The 12832-nt window shown below is 41.1% G+C and overlaps 1 protein-coding gene across 3 annotated transcripts in view; it reads left to right on the forward strand.

Moving 5' to 3' along the window:
* fancd2 (FA complementation group D2) overlaps positions 1–12832 on the forward strand; it is a 99668-nt gene that overhangs the window by 12257 nt on the left and 74579 nt on the right. For all 3 annotated transcript variants that reach the window (XM_068052083.1, XM_068052082.1, XM_068052084.1), the window contains 7 exons: positions 542–666; positions 1718–1805; positions 3135–3239; positions 5868–5968; positions 6921–7029; positions 9165–9200; positions 10416–10562. In XM_068052083.1, the coding sequence (XP_067908184.1) occupies positions 542–666; positions 1718–1805; positions 3135–3239; positions 5868–5968; positions 6921–7029; positions 9165–9200; positions 10416–10562 (711 nt within the window). The remainder of the gene's footprint in view (positions 1–541; positions 667–1717; positions 1806–3134; positions 3240–5867; positions 5969–6920; positions 7030–9164; positions 9201–10415; positions 10563–12832) is intronic.

Genomic DNA, 12832 nt, shown 5'->3' on the forward strand with positions numbered 1-12832 from the left:
GCCAGTAAGAGTGAGGAGAGAGGGTATGAGAAATATTTATGCAGAGTTAGAGCATGAATTTACCACAGGGAGTCGGCTGAGGCAGAGATTATTGTATCTTTTGAGGAGAGAGTATCTTTTCAAAGCAGCAGAACCAGGGCCTGCTCTAGCAAAGAGCCAAATGGCCTCTATGCTGTCAACGTCTGTGGTTTGGACAGGATGCTTGCTGTGATACCAAGCATTATTAAAGGACCTAATATTGGAATAAAGTCATCACCACAAAATACACAATGTCATTTAAAATGGATCATGAGAGTTACTGGAAGTTAATGTTCTAATCTGTTAATTATCAGAATCTTTCAATAAGATAATTATCTAGTAATTGTTCCTGGTTTTTCTTGCTTGTACACTACTACTGTAGTCTGTTAATTACATTTATTTATTTTGGGGTTTTTGGATATATGAAATTCTTTATGTTGTATCTAAATATTGTTTATGGCATTCAAGTACTGAACTGTACACAGTGTAATTATTCTTTCCTTGCCTGCGTGGTTTGTTCCAGGATTTGACTAGTAAGATCATGCAGCTGATTAGTGTTGCACCTCTAGAAATCCAGCGTGACATCATCACCAGCTTGCCAGAAATTCTTGAAGATGCTCAACACAATGAAATTGCCAAGGAGCTTAAGTAAGCTACATCTGGAATATTTGGTGCATTCCCTTTTAAATATTGCTGAGCGTTAAGCTGCTTTGCTGGCTAAGTTGATGTGTACACCTCCTAATGTGGGACTGAACTGTACAGGCCCAATTCATGTTCGTATTGACCAACCTGGTCACGGCAAGGGCGGAGTCAGGAGTTTTACAGTTCATTGCCTCTGAGTTAGAGAGAGAAGAAAAATCAACCTGGTTCCCACTCCTAATAGCTATCCAATGACTCTTGTTGGAAAGTACATGATATTTGAGAAGGACTGGACTTCACAGTGACCTCCCCCACCCCATGTTCTGATTGGCTGAAGCTCGGGAGAGTATCCCACACCCATGGAACTATACCCCAATACAAGTCAGTAGAGAAGAGAAAATTAGAGCAACATAGTACTGTTTACAGGATTTTCCTTAAATGCTGTAAAGTTAAGTTTTATATTCAATATTGTGATATCAGTAGTGGCAACTTTCTATTTGTTGAAATTACTGTCATAGCTGTGAGCCTAATAATGGGTTAGATCTTGTAATAGCTTAACCTGGCACAAAGTTTGTGATAACATTTAAATAGTAGAGATTTAAGTATCAATGGAGATAGTCCAAACTGTAAAATGCAATTACCAGTTTGGACAATCGGAAACAAAATTCTCTACTGTCTGAGCAAGATATATTTTACTTTCCGCTGTTTAGATTTTTTTCCAGAATAAAATAATTTTTTCCACTCCAATTTTAATGTAACCACAATAATATACAATGCGTCCAAGTATTATCTGCTCAGTGTGTATAAAAAGCCTTAGCATAATCTCTGTAGACTTGCACTGCACTGTTCTGCCTATTTATTCCCATTTTGCATTTATTGTATTTCCATATTGACTCAACATTGAAAGTAAAGTGTATGTTATTACTCTCAAATCTTTATAAATCTCTTGAAATGCAAATTTGTTGAATTTATTGTATAACTGTTATTTTTGAATGATGTTTCATTTTTGAATTGGCTTATATTTCCAGTCAGTGCTACAAGTTTTTGTTCTTTCTGACAGTTCCTTGTTGCAACAGAACACTCAGTTGACAGTGCCCATCCTGGATGCTCTCTCTAGCCTCAACCTGCGTGCTGAGCTATTGGTAGAGGTGAGTTCCCCCCCACCCCCTCCCAAATTGCAATATTTAAAGGATAAAATTCCCTCATTTCCAGCTCAGCTATAGAATGTGAGGACAAATAATTGTAAAGAATGAAAATGGATGGAATCTCTTGCAGTTCTCCTTCTAAGTTTAATTCTATGGGCTGTAATTGAGAACAGAAAGCAAGGTGGCAGCACAAATAAATTTTAGTTGGGGTGCATGTCGGGGCACTACAATGCCTCTGGTTGCTGGGATGGTGGAGGGGAGTGGGTTGGGGGCATGTGGGGACAAAATAAGCCATTCTATTTGTCCCTACTGGAAAAGTGCATACATAGTCTTGATCTGAAATGTACTACTTTAAAAGGTGGTGGAAGCAGATTCAGTAATAACTTTGAAAACAACAACAATGAAGAAAGGGCAGGGGCAGGGAGATAGCTCTTTCAAAGAGCTGGCACAGACACAAGCTGAATGGCATTCCTCTGTGCTGTATAATTTTATGATGCATGATGATGTCAGGATCTGACTCATATGTGATGTCAGGTAGTTTGCTGACAGTAGTCAGGGGCAGGAAAGAAGGGAGTTTTAAAAAAAATGTGATTAATTTAATAGGACGTGAAGGCGTTAGAGAGGGTGCAGAAAATATTCATGAGATTGGTTCCAGGGATGAGAAATTTCAGTATGTAGATAGATTGGAGAAATTGGGACTGTTTTCCTTGGGGAAAAGAAAGTTGAGAGGAGATTTTATAGAGGTATTTAAAATCATGAGGGGTCTGGACAGAGTAGATAGGAAGAAACTGTTCCCATTGCTGGAAGGATCGGGAATCAGAGGGCACAGATTTAAGGTAATTGCCAACAGAAGCAATGGCAACATGAAAAACTTTTTCACACAGCGAGTGGTTAGGATCTGAAATGCACTGCCTGAGAGTGTGGTGGAGGCAGGTTCAATCGAGGTACTCAAGAGGGAATTGGATTATTATCTGAAAAGGAAGAATGTGCAGGGCTACAGCGAGAAGGTGCGGGAGTGGCACTAGGTGAATTGCTCCTTCAGAGAGCCAGCACAGACACGCTGGGCCGAATGGCCTCCTTCTGTGCTGTAATCATTCTATGATTCTATGAATTGGAATTTTCTGATCCATATGGCTTAGACTAATACCATATGATGCATTGAGAAATAAGGGTTCATAGGACGCTGGTACTTTGAAAATCCTTTAGGTTAGAGTATGGATTTAAGATGGGAAATTGAAGACACCCTGTAATTGTATATTCTTGCATAGAAAAACTTGTAGGTGTTTTTCAAATTTGGAAAACATTCCAATTTGTAGTTTTTTTTATCCGCAGGTGCGTCACTCTGTCATGTCAACCTTGTCTGCAGTGAAACTTGATGATCTCCCTGTAGTTGTCAAGTTCATTCTTCATGCCATCACAGCGGCAGATGCTGTAGAGGTAAAACACAAATACATTTTAACATTATAAATCCACAGCCAATGATGAACCATCAGCTATCAATAGAAATATTAACTGCCTGACGTACAATGTTGTTGTGGAATTTGGGTGAGCTGACTGTGTCTTGGTTTAATATTTCTTCTGAAAGACCACACCTCTGACAGTGCAACACTTCTTTAGTACTGCACTGAAGTGCCAACTTAGATTGTGTTCAAGACTTGGAATGGGGCTCGAATACGCAACTTGCTTGCTCAGAGATGAGCTTTTGATGTACTGAGCCAAACTATTGAGATGAGACAATTATGTACTTTTCCAGAATTAGAGAATACAATTAACATTAATTATCAAGAATGTTATTCTGAAAAGAGATCTTGGCTGCAACAGACATTGGTGTGAACTGCAATTAGGCACTAGTTGTGTTTAAATAGCAAGTTACTCTTTCATTAATAGAGATTGTTGACAATTTTAATTTCTGTGTTAATAATAACTTTAGCAGTGGTACATTGCATTCCATTTGACCATGTTCAAACAGTGTTTCCTTCAACTGCTCTTACCTTTTATTGTTTCTTGGGATGTGGCTGATTTATTGACTACTTTTATTACCCATTCCTTGATGCTTGAGAAGGTGATGGCGAGGCTTCTTGAACCACTGTAGTCCTTGTGATGGTGGTGCTTCCATGATGGTGTTAGCTAGGGAATTCCAGGATAGTGACAATTAAGGAAGTTATGATGTATGCCCAAGCAGAATAGTGTGTAACCTGGAGGTGATGATCCCATGACACAGCTGCCCTTGTCCTTCTGAATGGTAGAATTCGCTGCGGGGAGTGGGTGCGGCAGGGTGGAAGCTGAAGTGCTGTTGAAATAACCTTGGAGAATTGCTGCAGTGCTTCCTGTGGAAGGGCCAGTCCCACAGTATATCACTGTGCTAGTGGGACAAGACATCGCCAGAAATGGTGATAGAGGAGACTGGGATGTTGGTTGATAGAAGAGATGTTGTGAGTAAACAATGTGAAACTATTGCTTGACCAGTCTGTGGAACAGTATTCCCAGCATGGAGGGACTTTGCAGGGTCGACTGGGCTGCGATTGCCTGGTCCGTTATTGATGGATCTGTCCAGATTTTTATTTTGAACTATAATGATTTTTTAAATTACAAATTGAATGGGTTGCTAGGAAGCTAGTTCACTTCAGAGGACATTAAGATTCAGTTTTGTAGTCTGTAACTGGGGTTGCGTTTAGACCAGTCTGGTTGAAAGTGTAGACTCCCTTCCCTGAAAGACATTAATGAACCAATTGGGTTTTATGAAAGTCTGGCAGCTTTTATGGTTGTTTAGCCAGATTTTTTGGATTTGAACTCATGACCTCTGCATCTCTCGTTTCCACAATACTTTACCCCTATGTATTCTATCTGACCTGGAGTTACTTGGTATAGGTTCACAAGGGCTCTAAATGATGAATACAGAGATGTGTTTTTTATTTTCGAATGTGTGTAGTCATGATGTCCTCAATTGTCCTTTTGTATTTGACACCAAGATGAGCTTCCGACCACATATCCGCACCATCACTGAGATTGCCTATTTCCACCGTTGTAACATTTCTTGACTCTGCCCCTGCTTCAAATCTTCTTCATCTGCTGTTGAAGCCTTCATCCATGTCTTTGTTACCTCTGGATTTGACTATTCCAACACACTCCTAGCTGGCCTCCCATGTTCTATCCTCCGTGAAACCTGATGTCATCCAAAACACAGCAGCCTGTGTCCCAACTTGCACCATGTCCCGTTCACCCATCACCCCTGCACTCACTGATCTACATGGGTTCCTGGTTAAGCAGCGCCTCAATTTTAAAATTCTCATCTTTGTTTTCAAATCGCTCCAGGGCCTCGCCTCTCCCTTTCTCTATAATCTCCTCCAGCCCCACAACTCTGAGATACCTGCCCTCCCCTAATTCTGATCTCTTGAGCACCCCTGATTTTAATTGCTCAGCTGTGCCTTCGACTACCTGGGCCCTAAGCTCCAGAATTCCCTCTCTAAACCTTTCCGATTCTCTCCACCTTTGAGATTTTCCTTAAAACCTACCTCTTTGACCAAGCCTTTGGTCATCTGGCCTAGTATTTCCTTACGTGGTTTGGTGTTACATTTTGCTTTATAATGCTCCAGTGAAGTGCCTTGGGCACTTTAAAGCTGACAAATAAATACAATTGGTGTTCAATCTGAGCATTTTCATGGAAGCTTGGTTCCAGCTGATGTCATACTGTCAGATTCTCTAAGCCCATTTCATGTGTTTAGTGGGCCAGAAGCAGACTGCTGAACCTAGCAACAGCTTACAAAAAAGTGGAATCAGAGTAAGTTTATGTTTAAAAGTAGAGCTGCACTCTTGTAATGTAAAATCACCCTCAATTGCTAAGTTTTTTTTGTGTCTCAGCCTGGCTATGAGATGTTGCACTTCATAGTGACCATGGTTAGTCTGATTTCAAAGGTGGAGGTATAACATTTTTTAAGGAGAAGTATGCCATTTGACTTCTGTCGCATTTAAATTTTATCATGTCTTTCATCGAAGCAGCAAGAGACCTGTGAAGGAGCCTTAGTTTTGAATTAGGTTCACTGAAACTTGCGCTGTTTTTCGTTATAGGTGATTACAGAACTGCGCAAGAATCTAGAATTGGAGTCGTGTGTGCTTCCTCCACAACTGCAGGCTAGTCTGGACAAACGGAAGCAGAAGACTGCGATGGGGTACATTGCCAAAACAGTAACATTCAAGCATAAATGATCCAGCTGGAATTTTAACAGTTTTCACTGCAATGTTATATTGAGATCCCTCATCTTATTTAGCAAAATATAAAATTCAAGCAAAGGGGGAAACCAGATTCAAATAAACCCTGCCTCTAGAATAGAAACATCTAAACCTTTTATATCTCTGAAGAAACAACTTTAAAATAAAACCCATTTGCAAAAGCTGGTGGAGCAATTCACAATCATCTGTAGACAAGCCCTGTGAAGTTATAAACCCGTTAAAGTCGTGTCAGCCATGGCTCAGTTGGTAGCACTCCTGCCTCTGAGTCAGGACTTGAACACAAAAATTGAGGCTGACACTCAGTGCAGTTCTGATGGAGTGTTGCACTGTCGGAGGTGCTGTCTTTCGGATGAGGCGTTAAACCAAGGCCCCACCTGCCCTCTCAGGTGGATGTAAAAGACTCCATGGCACTATTTCAAAGTTATCCATGATGTCCTGGCCAATATTTACCATCAATCGACATTCAAAAAAGGACCAGATTACCTGGTCATTATCACATTGCTATTTGTGGGAGTTTGCTGCACACAAATCGGCTGCTGCATTTCCTACATCACAACAGTAGCTGTGCTTAAAGTACTTTATTGGCTGTAAAGCGCTTTGGGACATCTGGTGGTTGTGAATGTTGCTATATAAATGCAAGAATTTCTTACTGTTAATCCACGAGTTTCCAGTTTCCAAAATTGTTTACAGATGTGATGATCCAGAACCATGGTAATGCTCAACCTCAAAGGCTGTATCGTTTTATTGTGATGGACTCCACCAAGCATAAGAGCATAAGGCCTCTACAACCAGTCCAAATTAGCAGTTCCTTAAATACCATGCAATGCTCACTCAGAAGGCAGGTTTTTTGACGATAACAGATGCTGATCAGTGTTCTGTTTTTGTACTTAGGACCTCAGTGAATCAGGAGAACAGTGGTCACGACTGTGTTGCAATTATGTTCGATGTCATCAAAGCTGCTGTACGGTTTCAGAAAGTCACAGCTGAAGCTTGGATTAAGGTGATTCCCAAATGTAATTTCCTTAAGTTTTCAAGGTCAAAATTTAAATGAGTACAAAGATTTGGTATGACATTATTTTGGTTTTGTGTGTTGTGGGCACCTGTGAAACCACATGGACACTGTTTGTCTTGCACAAGCCTGTCATTCTGGAACCAGGCCAATACCGGGAGCTGTGACTATTGTTAGCATGGTTCACAACAACATGCATCAAGTAAGCATGAGATGTTTGATGGTGGAGTAAACAGAAGAGTCTTTATTGATATACAGCACAGTGATTGACCTAACTGTTTAGAGAGAGAGCAGCTTTTCAATTTCTTTACTTTCAAACTGTCTGAAGCACTATTGAAAACTATGCTGCTTTATACACCATACCTTTCCTACATCAAAGATGCATATCAAAGATAGGACCTCGTGATCTATCTGCTTGCAGATTCTTTGATGACAGTCTATTCATGTAAACAGTTGTAGTTTATGCCAAAGCTGCTTCCCTGAAACAAGCCTTCCTGACATAACTGTTCTTAATTTATTTGAAGAACAGGCTGTTATCTTTCTATACCACAGTTAATGTATCCTCTTCCTATGTTTATTTCTCTAGCCACTAAAGTTGTACGGTGATCACTCATGGCTGATATCATTATTGTCACCTATTTCCTTACACAAGCACTTTTTATATATAACACTGAGCTTGGCTTCTGCTTTTAGTCTGTGCTTCCTTCTTAGGATATTTGAAAGCCATCCTGTTTATCTTGGAAAGTCTGTTGCTGCACCATACAAAGAAGTTTGACTGTTAAATCTTAACTCTCCAGGATGTCAAACATGTTCCTCTCTCTTTTTCTGCCATAAACTCTATCTGACTCTCTGTAATGTCTACAGAGACAGATGTAATGATGTCTATCTTTGACCCTGAACTTGGATAACAAGTGGGAAACTGTAAGATCAGCTGTTTTTTTTATATGGAGAGGTGATGTACAAGGAAACACTCACCTGCAAATAATAAAAATGCCAAATAAAAAGTCTGCGAGTAAAGTTTGATTTTTTTAGTTTGGCATCTTAAGTCCAAAATTAAGCAGCATTCTTCCTTTAATAAATTGAATACATTTCTGTGCGCCACACTCAACACTTTTACTGGATCTAGTCTCTCTCAAATATTGTTCAGTGGTTGAAGTTCCTTATACCACAATATGCAGCATTAGAGAAATCTAGAGAAAGAGAATATAAACAACAGAAATGGCATTTTAAAATTTTTTTACTTTTTCTAATTAGCTCCCATCCTCTTACAAGGCACTGACTCTTCCTGGGGTACAATTGCAAGGGTGTCAGCACTCCTCCAGTCTCCGTGACCATTCTTAACGTCTGAGCCCAAATCATGAGTGCTCTCAGGTTATTGAAAAATGGAGGGAAACTTACCCAAAGCCTGTGCGATGCTCAGTCAACACCCATGCAAGTACTTTTCTAGTCAGACTGAGTGAAGTGTGATCAGCAGCAGAACTGGAGCTGATTTTCACCCCAGTTCTGGTAAACTAAATGTGATGAATAACGTCCCATCTGCTGCCCCTGCTGGGATCAGATAATTCAGAATAGGCTGGGATGAAACTTGGAATTTGTCTGTTCTTTATAGCTGAGTACCGCACCATACAGTTATCTATTAAGGCACAGGGAATCTAACTATTTTATAAGTAAGTCTTGAAAGACTTGCATTTATATTGCATCTTTCGTGACCTCGATCATTCCAAAATACTTTACAACCAATAAAATACATTTCAAGTGTAATCACTGCAGTAATGTCGGAAACGTGGTAGCCTGTTTGCACACAAGGTCCCACAAACAGCAATGTGATAATGACCAGATAATCTGTTTATGATGCTGGTTGGGGGATAAATATTGGCCAGGACACCAGGGAGAACTCCCTTGGTCGTCTTCGAATAGTGCCATGAAATCTTTTGCATCCACCTGAGAGAGCAGATGGGGCCTCAGTTAACCCAAAAGATGGCATCTCAGACAGTGCAGTACTTTCTCATTACTGCACTGGAGTGTCAGTCAGCCTAGATTATGTGCTTAAGTGTCAGGAGTGGTAGTTGTGCATACGATACTGATGTGAAGGAAAAAATAAAGGCTGATATTACTTTCTCTTGCAGGCTATTGAGAGTGTAGATTCTGCTGCCGAGCACAAGGTAACTAATTCCTTTGCTGTCCTTTGCGATTTCTTGTAATTGTTTCAAAATGTGCTTATTTAAAAACAAAACCTTGTAGGCTACTCTGTCCTATATTCAAGCAAATGATGCCACTGAGGTGTAAGAGCAAACATCTTATTAGCGGTGGAATGTGTTGTGTTAACTGTCTAGTTTAAGCCTCCAGGTGTAGTCAATAGGGATCTTATTTCATGTGTAACAAGGTTAAAAACTGATTCAAAACAAAGAGCTAGTTTGCTTTGCTCTTTTTAAAAGTGATGTAAAGTTTATGGAATACAAAATTCTGGCTGAGCACTATGCATTTACTCTGTATACAATCTTAACCAGGGAAGGGGAGAACCTTAATTGAACCGTATCCTTCAGAGTGGGAGGGATGATGGCTTCAAGTCTGATAGCATTTGACAGACTGGAAGTGCCTATTGACTGTCTAAAAAGATGCAAAACCATGTCACTATGCATTTCCTCCCTTGATCAGGATGCACTCCTATCACTTGATTATGGATAGAGGAGCTTAAAGTGAGCACAAAATGGTTGGAAGGGAGTAAGACATACAGTACCACTCGCAGCCTTTCATGTTGCAATATCAAAAAAGTACAGAGGGCACCTGTTGAGCATATATCTATTCTTGACAGTTGTTTACTGTGGTGGAATTAGAATCATAGAATGATACAGCATGGCCAGTCGAAGGAAATAGACTTGCAGGGCTATGGGGATCAAGCGTGGGAGCGGGACTGATTGAATAACTCCGTCGAGAACCGGCACAGACTTGATGGGCTGAATGGCAGCCTTCTGCACTGTAAATGACTCCGAGAAGGGGGCCATTTGGCCTATTGTGCCATAGCCCTGCAGTTTTCCCCTTCCAATATTTATCCAATTCCCTATTGAAAATTATTATTGAATCTGCTTCCACCATCCTTTCAGCCAGATCGCAGCAACACTGTGTGTATAAAAATTTCTCCTTAGCTTGTCTCCGGTTCTTTTACCAGTTCCCTTTAAATCTGCCTCTTCCTTCCACTGGCAAGCATTGCTGCATTTGAAAACTTAGGATGCAAAGTGATTTGTTGTACTCAGTAGATGCTTGTATAGTGGAATACTTCTTGCTGTGGTGGACGGAGGGGTTGCAGAATTCTCCCACTCTTTTGCTGTTAATGGTGTTGAGCCGCTGGTATTTCATAACATTTTTGCTTCCTAATGAAGGTTATAGATCTTCTGGTTCTCCTGATCCTCCATACAACCAGTACAAGCAACAGCAAGAAACAAGTGGAGAAACTGCTACGTAGCAAGATCCGTCTCGGCCATGTCAGCGATCAGCTTTTGCAAGTTGCATTCAGGAATTATGCTCTGGTCAGTACCATCAGTTGATTGCAGTGTTTTATTTCTCTGTAGTTGGGGTGTTAAACCTCCTGCTGAAATCTGCGATGGTTACTGTTCTAGCAAAGGGGGTTATGTTTAAGCCAGCCCCTCTTTTCAAGTTATGTATTGTATGTCTGCACTTGCATTTTGTATCAGCCTGACTCAAGAGTTCACATTATGTTTTTACTTTACAAACTGAAAAATATTTTATTCAAATATAGTCAGGTTTCAGGCCACTGCTTGCAATGAATGCTGGGGTATAATTCCTCCTACATCAATTTCAATCATATGAACATATGAATTAGGAGCAGAAGTAGGCCATTCAGCCGCTCGAGCCTGCTCCGCCATTCAATAAGATCATGGCTGATCTGTTTGTGTCTTGAATTCCACACTCCCATCTACCCCGATAACCTTTGATTCCCTTGCCTAACAAGAATCTATTTACCTCCGCCTTAAAAATATTCAATGACCCCCGCCTCCACCACCTTCTGAGGCAGAGTTCCAAAGTCACACAACCCTCCGAGAGAAAAAATTTCTCTCCAACTCTGCCCTAAAAGGGCGACCCCTAATTTTAAAACAGTACCCCCTAGTTCTGGACTCAACCACAGGAGGAAACATCCTTTCCACATCCACCTCGTCAAGACCGTTCAGGACCTTATATACCTCAATCAGGTCTCCCCTCACTCCTCTAAACTGTAGTGAAAACAAGCCCAGTCTGTCCAACCTTTCCTCTTGAGACAACGCACTCATTCCAGGTATCAATCTAGTAAACCTCCTCTGAACTACCGCCAACGCATTTACATCCTTCCTTAAATAGGGAGACCAAAACTGCACACAGTATTCGAGATGTGTTCTCTCTAATGCCCTGCATAACTGAAGCATAACATCCTTTTATTTTCAGTTTCTCTTGTAATAAAGGATAGCATTCCATTAGAAACTCAGAAATAGGAAGGGTGCGGTAACAATGTTGGGGCTGTACTACAGGCCTCCCAACAGCGAGCGTGAGATAGAGGTACAAATATGTAAACAGATTATGGAAAGATGTAGGAGCAACAGGGTGGTGGTGATAGGAGATTTTAATTTTCCCAACATTGACTGGGATTCGCTTAGTGTTAGAGGTCCAGATGGAGCAGAATTTGTAAGGAGCATCCAGGAGGGTTTTCTAGAGCAGTATGTAAATAGTCCAACTCGGGAAGGGGCCATACTGGATCTGGTGTTGGGGAATGAGCCCGGCCAGGTGGTTGAAGTTTCAGTAGGGGACTACTTTGGGAATAGTGATCACAATTCCGTAAGCTTTAAAATACTCATGGACAAAGACGAGAGTGGTCCCAAAGGAAGAGTGCTAAATTGGGGGAAGGCCAACTATACCAAAATTCGGCAGGAGCTGGGAAATGTAGATTGGGAGCAGCTGTTTGAAGGTAAATCCACATGTGATATGTGGGAGGCTTTTAAAGAGAGGTTGATTAGCGTTCAGGAGAGACATGTTCCTGTGAAAATGAGGGATAGAAATGGCAAGATTAGGGAACCATGGATGACAGGTGAAATTGTGAGACTAGCTAAGAGGAAAAAGGAAGCATACATAAGGTCTAGGCGGCTGATGAAAGACGAAGCTTTGAAAGAATATCGGGAGTGTAGGACCAATCTGAAACGAGGAATTAAGAGGGCTAAAAGGGGTCATGAAATATCTTTAGCAAACAGGGTTAAGGAAAATCCCAAAGCCTTTTATTCATATATAAGGAGAAAGAGGGTAACTAGAGAAAGGATTGGCCCACTAAAGGACAAAGGAGGAATGTTATGCTTGGACTCAGAGAAAATGGGTGAGATTCTAAACGAGTACTTTGCATCGGTATTCACCGAGGAGAGGGACATGACGGATGTTGAGGTTAGGAACAGATGTTTGATTACTCTAGGTCAAGTCGGCATAAGGAGGGAGGAAGTGTTGGGTATTCTAAAGGGCATTAAGGTGGACAAGTCCCCAGGTCCGGATGGGATCTATCCCAGGTTACTGAGGGAAGCGAGAGAGGAAATAGCTGGGGCCTTAACAGATATCTTTGCAGCATCCTTAAACACGGGTGAGGTCCCGGAGGACTGGAGAATTGCTAATGTTGTCCCCTTGTTTAAGAAGGGTAGCAGGGATAATCCAGGTAATTATAGACCGGTGAGCCTGACGTCAGTGGTAGGGAAGCTGCTGGAGAAGATACTGAGGGATAGGATCTATTCCCATTTGGAAGAAAATGGGCTCATCAGTGATAGGCAACATG

The sequence above is a fragment of the Heterodontus francisci genome, chromosome 19, assembly GCF_036365525.1.
Source record: "Heterodontus francisci isolate sHetFra1 chromosome 19, sHetFra1.hap1, whole genome shotgun sequence".
Lineage (NCBI taxonomy): Eukaryota > Metazoa > Chordata > Chondrichthyes > Heterodontiformes > Heterodontidae > Heterodontus > Heterodontus francisci.